The sequence below is a fragment of the Xenopus laevis genome, chromosome 8S (assembly GCF_017654675.1).
Source record: "Xenopus laevis strain J_2021 chromosome 8S, Xenopus_laevis_v10.1, whole genome shotgun sequence".
Taxonomy (NCBI): domain Eukaryota; kingdom Metazoa; phylum Chordata; class Amphibia; order Anura; family Pipidae; genus Xenopus; species Xenopus laevis.
Window position 1 is genome coordinate 10873617 of NC_054386.1, and position 17505 is coordinate 10891121.

The 17505-nt window shown below is 40.5% G+C and overlaps 1 protein-coding gene across 9 annotated transcripts in view; it reads left to right on the plus strand.

The window, feature by feature from the left end:
* Positions 1-17505, plus strand: part of MGC83480 (protein) — an 82427-nt gene that overhangs the window by 49331 nt on the left and 15591 nt on the right. For 4 of the 9 annotated variants that reach the window (XM_041574247.1, XM_041574244.1, XM_041574243.1 and 1 more), the window contains 6 exons: positions 4943-5044; positions 7067-7241; positions 9271-9467; positions 13341-13505; positions 14437-14617; positions 15419-15601. In XM_041574247.1, the coding sequence (XP_041430181.1) occupies positions 4943-5044; positions 7067-7241; positions 9271-9467; positions 13341-13505; positions 14437-14617; positions 15419-15601 (1003 nt within the window). 9 annotated transcript variants of the gene reach the window in all.

The window sequence follows — 17505 nt, forward strand, 5'->3', positions numbered from 1 at the left end:
TTTATTTTCATATTTATGCGTGGTGCCTGGGTCCTAGTGTACTTTAACTTTCTTATCAACACTTCTCACGCCATGCATTTTTCTGGGTGGTTTATCCATTTATCCTTATGTCTTTATAATGCCCTGGTTTTGTGTAATGATTCAACTCCTTTAAAGGAGTAATGACATGTTTACAGTATGCTAGCATTACCATGATTTATAATATAAAGTTACTTACAATTTTCAAAAAAAAATTGAGGCAGTCCTATGCATTCCAATGCACTTCGCCTGGTCTGAGGTGGCGAAGGCAAGTCTGGCGCAAGAGGTCACGTTCAGTAAAATCCGCATCTTACTGAATTTGCAGAACTACGTCCTTTCGCCAGAGCGAAAATCCGTCTGGCGATAGAGTGCGAATGATCGCTAGTGTCTGTCTCTTTTGCTAGCGAAGTTACGCCTGCGTCCGTTAGGGAATTGGTGAAGTACCGAAATTACGTCACACTGGCGAATTTTCGCTAGCGTTAGTCACTTCGCCCTTTAGGGAATCTGCCCCATGGTGTCCCCTTCTGCTTCAGCCATCAGCTTGGAGAACAGAAAATTAATTAAAAGTTTCTTCTATAGTGTAGTTAAAATCCATTATGCTACAAATTTCTGATCCTTATGATTGTATTCATATATCAACACTTGCCACTGTTCATCCTTTTATCTGAGAGAGAGAGAGTGGCAGCTGAGAATTTAATATCCTTGTAGAATTCTTAATCAGCACCGGAAAAATGTTGCTACTCAGCATGATTGACCTTGAAGCTTTTGCTTGTTTTGGCTGTAATGAGTAACGGAGATATATGAGGCCCTTTTAATATCAGTGGCATGTGTATTATACATGTGTAACAACAAGTTCATCTGAAAGGAGAACTAAACCCTAAAAATGAATAGGGCTAAAAATGCCATTTTTTATATACTGAACTTATTGCACCAGCCTAAAGTTTCAGTTTCTCAATAGCAGCAATGATCCAGGACTTCAAACTTGTCACAGGGGGTCACCATCTTGGAAAGTGTCTGTGACACTCACATGCTCACTGGGCTCTGATTGGCTGTTGAGAAGCTAAGCTTAGGGCTCGTCACTAATTATCCAGCAGAAAATGAGCTTCCCCTGTAATATAAGATGATGCTACAGGTTTGCTGATTATTAAATTCTGATGCTAATTGCACTGGTTTCTGTGCTGCCATGTAGTAATTATCTGTATTAATTACTAATCAGCATTATATTGTGACATTTCTATTCTATGTGTACTGTATATTGTGAGTGGGTCCCTAAGCTCAGTAAGTGACAGCAGCACAGAGCATGTGCAGTGAATCAGCAGAAAAGAAGATGGGGAGCTACTGGGGCATCTTTGGAGACACAGATCTTTACTGCTAAAGGGCTGTGGTTGCCTTGGGCTGGTACAGAAGCACAAAACATAATGTACAACATTTCTAGCTAATTTCTTAACTTCCCTTGTCCTTTAACCCATTGGAAGACATAGTCGGTACTATGATAACTGAAGCTTGTATAGTTTGAGTTAATGAGTTTAGCTGGAAAGTTGCCCCTACTTTCCTCCAGAGTGATAATTCATCAAATAATTGTATCCGTTATCCAGAAAGCTCCAAATTACGGAAACGCTATCTCCCATAGACTCCATTTTTATCCAAAAAATCCAAATATTTCAAACTAATTTCCCTTTACTCTGTAATATTAAAACAGTCCGTTGTACTTGATCAAAACTACGATATAATTAATCCTTATAGGAAGCAAAACCAGCCTATTGGGCTTATTTAATATTTACATGATTTTCTAGTAGACTTAGGGGCCGATTCACTAAATTCGAGTGAAGGATTCGAAGTAAAAAAACTTCGAATTTCGAAGTATTTTTTGGGCTACTTCGACTACGACTTCGAATCGAAGGATTCGAAGTAAAAATCGTTCAACTATTCGACCATTTGATAGTCGAAGTACTGTCTCTTTAAAAAAAACTTCGACCCCCTAGTTCGGCAGATAAAAGCTACCGAAGTCAATGTTAGCCTATGGGGAAGGTCCCCATAGGCTTGGCTAAGTTTTTTTGATCGAAGGATATTCCTTCGATCGTTGGATTTAAATCCTTCGAATCGCTCGATTCGAAGGATTTAATCGTTCAATCGAAGGAATAATCCTTCGATCGTACGATCGCAGAATTTGCGCTAAATCCTTCGACTTCGATATTCGAAGTTGAAGGATTTCAATTCCTAGTCGAATATCGAGGGTTAATTAACCCTCGATATTCGACCCATAGTGAATCAGCCCCTTAAGGTATGAAGATTTATTATGGAAATATCTGTTATCCGGAAAACCCCAGGTCCCGAGCCTTCTTTATAACAGGTCCCAAAACGTTTGAAAAATGAATGTATACACAGATATATCTTTCTTCATACCTGGCTTCCATAGTGATATGAGGATTATTTAGTAGTTGTCTTATATTACTAAATACATGCAGTAGGAATAGCTGCTGCTGCGATTTATTATTACTGTTGTTGTTTTTGTGGATTGTAAAAGGGGGAGGTTCCTAAACGCGCGGACTATTAAACTGTTGGAATGTGTGGGATTATGTGAGAGAGAGAGATTAATCGCCTCCTTTAGATCCTGCCTCACATCGCATTTCTGGATTGATCCTGGTGCCGTTTTACCTACATTCATTTTGCCGTCTCATTTGCAATGTGGATGAAATGGAGAAGTCTCCAAGTGAAGCTGCAGGTGGACTTTATATCAATACTCTGTTTTATGATAAGATGTGTATATTGAGCATTGCTTTTTATTACCCTAGTACGGAGCATTGTGTTGCGTCTGTTATATACCGGCTTCTCTGCAGAAAGGATTTGCTGCTGACTTTAATAATCCTAAGTGAATCTGATTCAGAAACTGCATCCTGTTAATCCTCTTGCTTTCCAGTCGGACGGATAGACAGTCGTTTCTAGCAGTGTATTCGTTCTTTAGCATCGTCATGGCCAATCATGGCCCTCCGTCATGGCCAATCATGGCCCTCCGTCATATGCTGAACAATACTGACTGTCAGCGCAGTGTTATACTAGTGTTGTACTAAAGAGGTGGTTCACCTTCAAGTTAATTTTTACTATGTTATAGAATGACCAGTAAGTAATTTTTCAATTGGACTTCATCATTATTTATTTTTTAGAGTTTTTAAACGAATTGCCTTCTCCTTCTGACTCTCTCCGGCTTTTAAATGGGGGGGTCACTGACCCCATCTAAACAACAAATGCTCTGAAAGGCTACACATATATTGTTACTGCTACTTTCTATTACTCGTTTTTCTATTCAGACCCTCTCCTATTCATATTCCAGTCTCATTTAAATCAATGAATGTTTGCTAGGATTTCTGGACCCAACAACCAAATAGCTGAAACTGCAAGCGGGAGAGCTTTTGAATTATCTGCTTGTCTCTTGCAGATCCCCTTGTAAATGACTTTTAACACCTTAGACACAAATTGATATTCCTTTTTGTTGGTCATTTGACCTTTGAGCTGAATGTTGTACAGATATGGGACCTGTTATCCAGAATGCTAGGGACCTGGGGTTTTCCTGATAACGGATCTTTCATACATTAGGTCTACTAGAAAATCATAAACCCAATAGACTGGTTTTGCGTCCAATAAGGATTAATTATATCTTAGTTTGGATCAAGTACAAGGCACTATTATTACAGAGAAAAAAGAATTGTTTAAAATTTTGATTATTTGAATAAAATGGAGTTTATGGGAAGTGGCCTTTCCGTAATTCAGAGCTTTCTGGATAACGGGTTTCGGGATAATGGATCCCATACCTGTGTGTGTGTATGTGTGTGTGTGTATATGTATGTATATATGTATGTGTGTGTGTATATATATATATATATATTTATTTATTCGATGCAGGGATCAGCAAACTCTAGTAAAGGTGAATTAAGGTGTTTTTATCTGTAACACAGAATTGTCCAACGTTGATAAAGGTCCCCAGGTGGGACCAAACGTTACAAATGTTACAAATAAAAACACTTTAATTCACCTTTACTAGAGTGTGCTGATCCCTGCATCGATTGTATCATTCCAATTGATCGTGCACCTCGCCTGCGACAAAGACAGATTGTGGACACCCAAGCGCATATATATATATATATATATAGAGTGCTGGAGAAACCGCACACACAGGACTCGTATAGATGAAAAAAAGAAAAGTTTATTATGACGTTTCGGCTCTGATACTAGAGCCTTCCTCAGGACCTGAGGAAGGCTCTAGTATCAGAGCCGAAACGTCGTATTAATTGTTTTTTTTTTTTTTTCATCTATACAAGTCCTGTGCGTGCGGTTTTTCCAACACTCTTTTGTACACACTATTTTTAACCTGCACCCAGGCAGTCGGCCTTTATTGTATCAGTGCTCCAGCCTGATGAGGAATATATATATATATATATATATATATATATATATATATATATATATATATATATATATATATATATATTAAAAAATAAGCCAGCACCAAGGGTCTTAATGTGAAAAAAATATATGTATTAATTACATGATATGTATAACCGACTTTTCTGTCCCATTTGGGTCTTTTTTCAAGGTACAAATACATGTAGATCAAACAGTCTCCCCCACATCACGTGACCGTGTCTGTGACATTGTGTATATATATATATATATATACTGTATATCTATCCTTAAAGCTATGATTATCTTAGTTGGTTAGTAAAGGTGTCACCTTTGTTATTTTTTATTTCAAAAGGGTTTCCCTGTAACATGATCTGCCCAATGAAATACATTTTAAAATGTTACTTTCCTCTGGGTTTATGAATGGTTAGAGCGGATCGGTGGCCTAATGTTAGTGTGAATGTGATATCCCCATTTAGTAGAAATGTGTGTGTGAAAGCTCAGTTTCATGCTCTTTGTGTCTGTGCAGGTTGGCAATCCACGTGTGGAGCTGACGCTTTCTGAACTCCAAGACATGGCGACCCGCCAACAACAGCAGATTGAGAATCAGCAACAGATGCTGGTGGCAAAGGTACAGTATGAGGAATGGATTTATACTTTAAGCCCAGAGCGAGACCCTGCTTATTTCCTAAAGTGACCGATTAGTACTGGTTAAATGTTTCAAATTATATATATATATATATATATATACAGTGAAACCTTGTTTTTAAGTCCCCTGATTTTAAGTTTTCCCGCATTTTACATTTTTTATTTGTGGTCCCACCGATTTATAATGCATTTCAATGGGTGCATTTCCCTGATTTTAAGTAATGTTTTCCACGATTTTACATCAAAATATTGTCCTGATCTTCCCAAAATCTGCTTTTTTCCCCCTCTATGAATGTTATTATTTTGTGAAATAAAGAGGTTTAAAATACTAACCAGATGTATATTTTGCCATGGTTCTGCCTGTAAGTAGTCAATTCCAATTAGTAGGGATGCACCGAATCCAGGATTCGGTCAGGATTCGGCCTTTTTCAGCAGGATTCGGATTTGGCCGAATCCTTCTGTCCGGCAGAACCTAATCCGAATCATAATTTGCATATGAAAATTAGGGGCAGAGAGGGAAATCGCGTGACTTTTTGTCACAAAACAAGGAAGTAAAAAATGTTTTCCCCTTCCCACCCCTAATTTGCATATGCAAATTTGTATTCGTGAAGGATTCGGGGGTTCGGGCAAATCCAGAATAGTGGATTTGGTGCATCACGTGATTTCCCTCTCTGCCCCTAATTTGCATATGCAAATTAGGATTCAGCTACACAGAAGGATTCGGCCGAATCCGAATCCTGCTGAAAAAGGCCGAATCCTGGATTCGGTGCATCCCTACTAAAAATCCCATAGGTATGAATAGAAATTGGGTGAGTTTTTTTGTTTGTTTGTTTTTTTGTGGTGATCGCTAATCTCACATATTTATTGATCTGCAACTAAATGTTCAAATATTATTGACACATTTAATGCCTATGAATTGTACCACTCATGTGATTGGAAAGCAAATGGCAACAAAGCAGACTGAAAAAATGCCCACAATTTCTATATGCTTCGTGCTTCAAAAACACAAATAAAAAATGAAAACCGTTTGCAAATTGTCTCAGAATATCACTCTCTACTAGCGATGGGCGAATTTATTCGCCAGACATGGATTTGCGGTGAATTTTCTCATTTTGCTGCCTGCAAATGTTTTTGACGAAACTGCGGCAAAAATTCACCTGAAAAAAATTATTTGGACGCCCATTGACTTTAATGCAGTCGTGTATTATAAAAATTGTCGCATGTGTAAAAATTGTGGTTTTTATGGTCAAAACTGTCAAAATCGATTAGGGAGTTTTTCAAAATATTTTAATTCGATTGTCGATATTTATCATACTCTGGCCCTTTAAGAACTCAAATTCGACTATTCGCCACCCAAAACCTGCCGAATTGCATTTTAAGTCAATGGGAGACGTTCAGGGATCAATTCGGAGTTGTTTGCAGCCTTCTTAAAATTCTATTTTTTTCGGAGAGTTTTTAAAATCCGTTTGAATTTGATTCGAGTTTTTGAGTCGATCCTTTTCACCCGAGATTAAAAAATTTGATTTTTATCATTTTCGATTGGTCGAATTTTGAGTTCATGGGAGTTTTAAAAATGAATTCGAAATTCGACCCTTGATAAATGTGCCTCTTAGAGTGAGGACGTGTAATTGTCTGTTGAGTGTGAGCAGCAGAACTGATCATTAGTTTCCATGAATTTGTTTTCTTTTGGCTCTAAATAACATATTGCTGTGTTGTTGCACGGGCTGTGTCTGGTAGTGATAGGACTTTGTCTGCTCATCACATTAAACATGTGCCCATTATCTCTAATGGCTCGTCTGCTTCTCATACTTTACTTTTGGAAGTTGGAAATTAGACAGCAGGGAGCCATTTTGCCGCTTCAGGAAGTGAGTTTTGATCTTAGGAAAAGAGCAACAGAGGAAGCTGCACACGTGTTTCTACTGCTATTGTGTTTTTCCATGTATGCACGCCGTAATTCTTTTTTTTTTTCCCCCATTTAAAACACAACTTCTTGTTCTGTTGGCAGGAGCAGCGTCTGAGGTATTTAAAGCAACAGGAACGACGGCAGCTTCAGTCAGTGTCGGAGGGCGAAAAACTTGAAAAACTCAGAGAGAGAGTTGAGCTGCAAGAGAACAAACTGAAGAAGATCCGCACAGTGAGAGGCCAAGTGGACCACAGCAAAGTCATAAATGGAAATCTATGTAGGTTTGGCAACAAGCCTTCACACCTTAGGGTCAGTCCACACGAGCAGATTCAGGGAGATTAGTCGCCCCAGCGACAAATCGTCTCTTCTTCGGAGCGACAATCTCCCCGAACTGCCTTCCCCCTGCCCTCCGCCGGCTAAAATGAAAATTGCCTACAGCAATGCACATGCGGTGCTTTGTTTTCTGAAGTTGCCTCACGAGGAAACTTCGGGCGACTTCGGAAAACGAAGCGCAGCGTGTGCATTGCCGCAGGTGATTTTCATTTTAGCCGGCGGAGGGCAGGGAGAAGGCAGTTTGGGGAGATTGTCGCCCGCGGGGGCAACATCTCTACGAATCTTCTCATGTGGACTGACCCTAAAGCAGCTCCTGTATAAACCTAGCATCCAGATCTTGTCCTATCATGCATTAGTTCAGAGGGTAATTATCAATTAGTGATTTCACACTGACTGATAAAACTTTTAATTTAAAAAGGTAAAATTCACAATGCGCACCAATGCCCCTGAGGAAGCCGTAGACACGGCGAAACGCGTTGGGCAGCATAGGTGGATGGTGAGGCGACTAACTCCTACACGATCCCAACATAGACAGGTAGAATTTAATACTACAGGAACTTGGGAAAAGGAAGGGTGGGGACATATTTGACACATACTTGTATGTGGTCTGACTCATAGACCTTTTGAAATGGCTAATCAGCGTAAGCATAAACGTAAAAAATCTCACAATCCACCGGATGCGGTTTTTGAATGGTGGTTTTTTAAGGCTAATGTCCTGCACTGCATGGAAGGTTGTCGTGCAGTGAGTCTGTTGGTACTTTTCGTATTGGTCACTGGGTGCGCATTATGAATTTTACATTTTTAAATTAAAAGTTAAGTTCTATTAGTCGGTGTGAAATCATTAATTGATAATTACCGTCTCAACTGGTTTGCTGGAGGGGGAGGGCACATGCCTGTTCTTTAGCTCCTTATTTATTGTAAGTGAGAGGTTATAATGTATACAAACTTCCTACATATAATCTCTATTTTGCAATCACTATCGTGCATTACGAAAACTTCTCTACATTTACACCGTATTTGAATATAATACCTGAATCTGTACCAACTAGCGATGCACCGAATCCAGGATTCGGACCGGGATTCGACCAGGATTCGGCCTTTATCAGCAGGATTCAAATTCAGCCGAATCCATCTGCCCGGCCGATCGGAATCCCTCTGCCCGGCAGAACCGAATCTTAATTTGCATATGCAAATTAGGAGTGGGAGGGAAATTGTGTGACTTTTAGTCACAAAACAAGGAAGTAAAAAATGTTTTCCCCATGCCACCCCTAATTTGCAATGGCTCACTGCGGCATATGCAAATTAGGATTTAATTTCTGTTCGGTATTCTGCCGAATCTTTCGGAAGGATTTGGTGCATTCTCTTCTGATTTTGTGTCAAGTGCAAGAAAATGCAGCAGGATGAGGGTCAGTTTATTTATTTTTTCTTAGCTATATTTTCCTTTATGTTTTTATAATTAGATAAGGAATCGGCTCAACCAGGAGCAAAGTAGTAAACTTCTGCCCGGCCGAACCGAATCCTTATTTATACAAATTAGGGACAGGGAGGGAAATCGTGTGATTTTTTTTTTTTGTCACAAAACAAAGAAATACAAAATGTGTTCCCCTTCCCACCTCTAATTTGCATATGCAAATTAGGATTCAGTTTGGTATTTGGCGGAATCTTTCGCAAAGGATTAAGGGTTTGGCCAAATCCAAAATAGTGGATGTGGTGCATCCCTAGTACCAACAGGCCCAAGGTTTTGGAAGTATTGCTATGGTACAGTGAATACAATGATTTTTTTTTATTATTATTATTGCCAGCCCCAATAAGTGAATATATTTTTATCATTAATAATTATAACATATAAAGTACTAACATATTCAAAGCGCTGTACAATAGTTGAGTTTACACAGTGATCATACAGGATTCCATACAAAGCCATCAATAAACTGGGGAAGACGTATTCAGCTTGTGTCTCTTTTACCTGACAGCTGCTGAAATAGAACACATCACCGACATGTTTCAAGAAAAGCAGCAAGAGCTGCAGGCGGCAGTTCTGAAAGTAGAACAGTTGACCCAGCAGCTGGAGGACCTGAGGAAAGGGAAGCTGAATGGGTTCCACGGTTATAATGGGCAGTTGACTGGGCCAGCTGCTCTAGAATTGAAGAAGCTCTATCAAGAATTACAGGTGCTGCACCTCATTCCAAGGGAACATGGGAAAATTGCTTACAACCTATGCTGCTTTTCTGCCAAATTTCTGCATATGTACAGCTCATGTTTTATCATTATAATACCCACTTGATATACAGTTTTTAAAGTAGTTTCTTTTTATTATCGTTCCTTTTCATCGTTGTGAATGAGGTCATGCTCCAAATCCAAATCTGTGTTAAGGTGGCCATACACGGGCCGATAAAAGCTGCTGACAGACAGAGTCGGCAGCTGATTGGCCTGTGTATCGGGCCCCCCGACGGGCTTCCCCAATCAAGATTTTTAGTCCCATCCAATCGAGATCTGGCCGACTTTCGGCCAGATCTCGATCGGATGGGACTAAAAATCCGTCGGATCGCGGCCGCATCTGTTCATTGATGCGGTCCCGCGATCCGACCGCCCATTACTATTCGTTAGGATCAGATCGTTGGGTCCACGATTGGATCAGTCTGATATTGCCCGTCTCAAGGTGGGCATATCAGGGAGAGATCCGCTCGTTTTGCGACCAAACGAGCGGATGTCTCCGTTTTTTGGCCACCTTTAGGCTGCAAACCTGTTTTTTTTTGCCAAGTTCTGGCAGGTAAAGTTACATGGGCTGATCAACTTCCCCGCCATGCACGATCAGGTTGTTTAAAGGGGATCTATCGCATTAAAAATGAGCTTCATCTCGCTGAAATAAGAAACTTTCTAAATAGAAGCAATTTCGAAATTCTGTTCCATTTATGAAAAAATCAAGTTACTATTCACTCTCCCCCTCTGAGCAACGTGTCTCTCTTCATTCTGTCTTCATGCAGTAGGTGGAGTCAGTTTTTGATTGACAGGTCTAAAACATCTTTTGGGGGGTTGCACCCTTAACCTAGGTGCTCATACTTTAAAAATAACCGGCTCTGATGGAAATCATGTTTCTCTGTGTGCAGGGTGTTTGCCAGAGTCTGTTATTTTGTTACCTTTTGTTTGTGCTGGAGTTGGTTATTTGAGTTTATTCTGCGAAGAAAGGGAGCCCCCCCCCCCCCCGAAAAGATGTATTAGACCTTCCTGTCAATCAAAATCTGACCCAGACCTCAACATGAAGAGAGCATGAAGAGTGACAAGTTGTGGAGGGTGAGATTCTGAAGCGTAACTCGATTATTCCTTGAACAGAACAGAATTCTTAATTGATTGTATTGAGAAAGTATCTTATTTCAGTGAGATGAAGCTTATATTAATTTTTCATTTCCAGGCCATAGTTCCCCTTTAAGGGCTGAGCTCTAAACCTGTCTTCTGAAAGTATTGGACACTTAAAGGAATTGTTCAGTGTAAAAATAAAAACTGGGTAAATAGATAGGCTGTGCAAAATAAAAAATGTTTCTATATAGTTAGTTAGCCAAAAATGTAATGTATAAAGGCTGGAGTGACTGGATGTGTAACATAACCGAACATTACTTCATGCTTTTCAGCTCCATAACTCTGAGTTAAGGTGGCCATACATGGAGAGATCCGCTCGTTTGGTGATGTTGCCAAACGAGCGGATCTCCCTCCGATATGCCCACCTTGAGGTGGGCAATATCGGGCTGATCCGATCGTGGGCCCTAGGGCCCAACGATCGGATCCTATCGATGCCCAAACGGGCGGTCGGATCGCGGGACCGCATCAACGAATAGATGCGGCCGCGATCCGACGGGATTTTCTGTCCCATCCGATCGAGATCTGGCCGACTTTCGGCCAGATCTCGATCGGTGAAGCCCGTCGGGGGGCCCCATACACGGGCCAATAAGCTGCCGACACAGTCTGTATGCAGCTTTTATCGGCCCGTGTATGGCCACCTTTAGTCAGCGACTTGAAGGGGGGCCACGTGGGACATAACTGTTCAGTGAGTTTTCAATTGATCCTCAGCATTCAGCACAGATTCAAAAGCAACAGATATGACCCATGTGCCCCCCCCCTCAAGTCACTGATTGGTTACTGCCTGGTAACCAATCGATGTAAACCAAGAGAGATGAAAAGCAGGAAGTAGTGTTCTGGCTGTTATGTTATGACATCCAGTCATTCCAGCCTTAATACATTACATTTTTGCCTAATTAACTACGTATATTAGAAACATTTTTTATTTCGCACAGCCTATTTATGTACCCAGTTTTTATTTTTATACCGAACAATTCCTTTAAAATGTTACACCTACTGATCACCTTCCTTGCCACGAGACATTGCTGAGGTTTAGGGTTGGGCTCCAAATCCTCTGCCAGGAATCACTCATATCCTGATCAGCTTCCTGGCTAAGAGTCATATCATCAGCCCTTTCTTTAGGATTAATCCGTGCAGCCCAGTGGTTTTTAGTCATGTGCTCAGTCTATGAAAAGTTCAACATTCCTTTACTACAGATTCACCACTGTCAATTCTAGCCTAAGGCCCAACATCCAAATAAGGGTCTGGTTTTTCTAGCAAAAGCCCAGGGGGCTATAAACTATAAATCTGCTATTGAACTATTGATTTCATAGAACTGAAAAAGCAGTCTTTATATTAAAGAGGATATTTAAGCCCAATTTCTTGTATAAATAGTAATATGTAGATCATTATCTTTATTTTAGAATGCAGATCCTGGTTGCTGATGCACTTTGTGGTCGAAATATTATTATTATTTTATTACATATCGTTCGATTGAGTCTCTCTTCTGTTCACCATCATTATCATCATCATTTATTTATATTATGTCAGCAAAATACACAGAGCTTTATATTAATTTGTAACAAACGAGTATATTAAAAAATGTAACAAACAAGGGTTTACCGATTAAGAATTAAGATTAGTGGGCCCTACTCACAAGAGCTTGCAATCTAAAGGTCCATTCAGTCTCGCAGACCACTTTCTAGGCCAAGGGGGTCCATAGCAACTAGGGATGGGCGAATTTTTTCGCCTCGTTTCGCCGAAAGAATTACGCCCATAGACATATATGGCGGCGTGCGTCAAAAAAAAAGACGATCGTCAAAAAAAAATTTGCCGCGCGACAAATTTTTTTGGACGCCCATAGACGTTAATGGGCATCTGCGACAATTCGCCGACGGCGAATTTTTGCTGAAACGGATCAAATTCGCCCATCCCTAATAGCAACTGGCTATATTATAGGGATGCACCGAATCCAGGGTTCAGGATTCGACAAGGATTAGGTCCAGGGGTGTAACTATAGAGGAAGCAGACCCTGCGGCTGCAGGGGGGCCCAGGAGGTATAGGGGCCCCATGAGGCCCTAATTCATATACAATTTCAATAAATATTGGAGAAACAAGTCAACCTCTAAACATTTTGGGGGCCTGAAAAATAATTTGCTGTGGGGCCCATTAATATCTAGTTACGCCACTGATTAGGTCTTTTTAAGCAGGATTCAGATTTGGCCTAATCCTTCTGCCCAGCAGAACCGAATCCTAATTTGCATATGCATATTACTAATATGCAAATGAGGGGAGGAAAATCAAGTGACTTTTTGTCACAAAACAAGGAAGTAAAAAATGTTTTTCCCATCCCTAATGTGAATATGCAAATTAGGATTCGGTTCAGTATTCGGCTGAATCTTTAGTGAAGGATTCAGGGGTTCGGCCAAATCCAAAATAGTGGATTTGTTGCATCCCTACTATATTAATGTGTACATCCCTTTTTTAGAACTACTCTACAAGGACGTTTTTTAAATGTATTTAGAAATGTATCATTTAAACTCACCAAAATGTTTTGTTTTTTAATGCAATCCTCTATTGTATTGTCTTCTGATTTTGTGTCAAGTGCATGAAAATGCATCAGGGTGATGGTCAGTTTATTTATTTTTTCTTCGCTGTATTTTCCTCTATTGTCTGTGCAATAAATATCTGCATTTTATGTTTTTATAATTAGATACGGAACCGGCTGAACCAGGAGCAAAGCAGTAAACTGCAGCAGCAGAAGGAACTGCTTAACAAGCGCAACACTGAAGTCACAATAATGGACAAACGGATAAACGAGCTGCGTGAGCGTCTCTACAAGAAAAAAGTTGAGGCACGTCAAAAAGAAAACATTCCCGTAAGATAAACCGTCGAAGGGACCTTCCTATATATATATATATATATATTATAGATAGATATACCAAAGTGCATGTACTTGTTCTGTGGATAATATAATTTGATTCTGGCTTTCTCCTAGAGGTATGAAAAAAACACTGAAGCGATATCTAGGGATGCACCGAATCCAGGATTCGGTTCGGGATTCGGCCTTTTTCAGCAGGATTCGGCCTAATCCTGCCTGGCCGAACTGAATCCTAATTTGCATATGCAAATTAGGGGTGGGGAGGGAAATCTCGTGTCTTTTGGTCACAAAACAAGGAAGTAAAAATGTTTCCCCCTTCCCACCCCTAATTTGCATATGCAAATTAGGGTTCGAATTCCGTTCGGTATTTGGCCGAATCTTTCACAAAGGATTAGGGGGTTCGGCCGAATCCAAAATAGTGGATTCGGTGCATCCCTAGCGATATCTATTGCTGTTTGCAGTGCCACCAAGGGGGTTATTTACCAAACTCGGAATGCAGAAAATCTGAAAAATTTGTGTTTTTTTAGTATTTAATTAGAATTTTAAAAAAACACAAATTTTTTGGAATTAATATTATACCCCGAGAGTAGAAAAAGTCAGTATCCAAAAATCCGGCATCTCAGACCTGCCTTGGTTGCATATAAGTCAATAAGTTCCAAAGACTTTTTGATCTGCGCTGGGTTTCGTGCAATAATCAGAAGTTTTCAGGCAATTTCCACAATTTTGGGTGGAAATTGTGAAAAATTCAAAAAAAAATCTTATTTTTCCCCGCAAACAAAAGAGTTTTTGGATTTGGTCAGAGTTTTTTTCAGATAATATTGAGATAAATTCGGACTTTGATAAATAGGCCTGCAAGTTTTTTAGGGTCCATATTAATAGTTGCAGCAGGAAGTTGTGAGCTGACACATATTTGTCTTTTAATTTACAGCTGAATCGCATCAATGGAACACCATCCCCTCAATCGACATTATCTGTATGTGGCCGAGTAGCAGCAGTGGGGCCCTACATACAGGTACCCTCTGCTGCTAATTATAACATACCTGCTGACCCAGTGAAGCCTCAGTCCCTGTCCATTGCTGCTAATGCAACACACACGCGCCCCAAATCTGGTAGGTTGATGTTCTGATCAGACTTGTGTAGCATTCATTTTAAATTCGTTTGAGCATAGCTTGTATGGTTTGGGCCTGACACCTTTCAGACTGATTTTATTGCATCTGGATTTTATGAAATCACATTTACTTGATTTTCTTGATTTTCACAATAACGTAAATGTGTGAGCTGCCTGCCTATTCTTGACTTAAAGTAACAGTAGCATCAAAAAATTAAAGTGTTTTAAAGTACAAATATAATGCAGTGTTGCCCTGCACTGGTAAAACTGGTGTGTTTGCTTCAGAAACACTACTATAGTTTATATAAATAAGCTGCTGTGTAGCAATGGGGGCAGCAATTCAAAGGAGAAAAGGCTCAGGTTACACAGCAGATAAGCTCTGTAGAACATAATGGTGTTATCTGTTATCCAATATTTAACCTGAGCCATATAGCCTTTTTTCAATTTCTGCCATTGCTCCACAGCAGCTTGTTTATATGAACTATAGTAGTGTTTCTGAAGCAAACACATCAGTTTTACCAGTGCAGGGCAACACTACATGATATTTCCATTCCTTTAAAACGCTTACATTTTGGGGTTTTACTGTTCCTTTAACAAGTGCTGCCCTTGAGCCCTCTGTGCTCAAGGGCAGCAGTTTTAGTTGTGCATTTGTTCTACTTCATAAACAGTGTGAACTCTGTGCATAAACGCTCCCCTGTGTTTTTCATTATTATTTTTCTTTATTTATCATATTGTCCTATAATGTGTTTCTGTGTGTGTGTGTATGTGAACTCTGTGATATCTCTCTGTCTCTGCCGGCCAGTTCTGCCTTGTTCTGCTCCTGTAACCGCAGACAGTGGGTGTGTGAGAAAATCTCCAGGCCTCTGGAAGGTTTCAGATTTAGACATCATTGTGGATCCTGTGCAGTCAGATTCCACCTCTCATCTTCAGCCTTCAGACCACAATGTCATTCATCAGGCACCTGCTCTGTCTGACTCCCTGCATCGTGAGTCTGCTCCCCAGGACATGTTTTGCCTGGCTGATTTTGTTTTCTACTAATATAACTGACCCTTCAAGGCTTTGCAAACAAATCCGTGGAATACATGGGCTGAATGGTTAATCACAGCATCTTCCAATCTGTTCAGATTCTCCTATTATTACCTGGAGCAGCCACTTGTTAATTCTTCTATAAATGCTTGTTGCTGAAGCACATGCCTGTAGTTAGTATTATGTTATGTTCATTAAAGGAATTGTAACCCATTTTGGCCACCCCCCTGGTGCCAAGGTGGTACATCACAATATTTCCGACTTACAGGTCCTGAGTCCCCTTTGCAAGTCGAAAGGGTACTGGGACTTCTTCTCCGGCAGTGCTTCCACCTAATGGGATCCAGGAATACACCTGCGGGTGGCCCCATTAGGAATAACATGCAACACACACTTTGCTTTTATAAAAATAACAACTTTATATAAATAAAGTGTAATTTAAAGGGTAAGTTAAAAAAAACCTTTACATCATACTATAAATCCCACTCCCATGTGAACCTGTGGCAGTCCATTTCCTGGCCCTCCATGCCAGGCAAAGTCCCGCACAACTCATTTGCAAATTAAAGTCTCAGTCCCTTATCCCAGATGAGCATAATAGGTCCCAAGTAGCACTAGCAGCCCAAAATACCTTTCCCTCCGGTAAGGTACTGGCTCCCTTGTGGCAGGCAAAAACAAAGCCTGGGTGACTAGTGGAATATTGCTGGATCCTCTCTTGTTCCACCCTCCCCTGGCATCAATCACCCTGGGCAGGCTCACCTAGAGCTGGAGCAGGCATCCACAGCAATTAATCCATTCCATGAACATATGCAGATTGTATTATCCTTCAGACATATCTCCCAGCACTGTCTATAGTGCGAGCACACTGTCGTTGAACTGTAGCTCCCAGCACTGTATATAGTGTGAGCATTTCACATTCAGTTGGGAAAATCGACCCTCTTGATCGAGCTCCCAGGCATGGGGTTGCCACTCCAGGCTCAGAGGCCTTCCTGCCTCTACATAGTGGCATCTGAACTCACTTCTCCTTAGTGAAGTACAATCAGCAGAAAAACCTCCAGCAGTAATAGCTGACTGAGCACATGGCAATCTCCTTATATAGAGCACAGCAGCGACACCTTGTGGCTGCTTTTGGGATCAGCCATGCTGCACCAATCACAAGGGCTCTGCCCCTTAGGAAACCCTGTATCCACCATGAGGCTCTGAATGAAAAGGGGAACTTAATCCTCAGGGTCCCTACAGAATTGTTCAGTATAAAAATAAAAACTGGGTAAATAAATAGGCTGTGCAAAATAAAAAAATGTTTCTATTATAGTTAGTTAGCCAAAAATGTAATGTATAAAGGCTGGAGTGACTACAAAGGACAACTTAGTATATTATATGTACAGAAGGGATGTCCAGCCTGACCCCCCCCCCATACTAGTATTGACCCACAAATACCCCCCAAAACTATACCTGTTGGGTAAATATGCTCCAATCTCATAAGAAAAAAAGTCTAACTAACCCCTAGTGGGTATCTGGCACCTTATACACATGTAGCTTGGAAACGGGGGAATATATCGGCAGCGTCTGCATCCGACAGCCATGTTGCGTCAGATCAATACTGCGACTTCATCCAACATTTCTATCTCTTACCTATTCAACTTGTTATAGGCATTTTGTTGCAGCGAGACGGACCGCGCCGAAAACGTCCATGTAGTCCGACCCTAATTGCTGCCTTAGCAGCTGCATATTTAATTAACCCTCTGGCTTCCGAGCTCAAAGCCCCTTTGAGTAGGCTAAAGCCGTTGCAATATTTTAAACCATTAAAAATAGAAAATGATATTGCATAAGTGCTCAGAAGACCACTGTGAAGAAGTTACGTTGATTTTA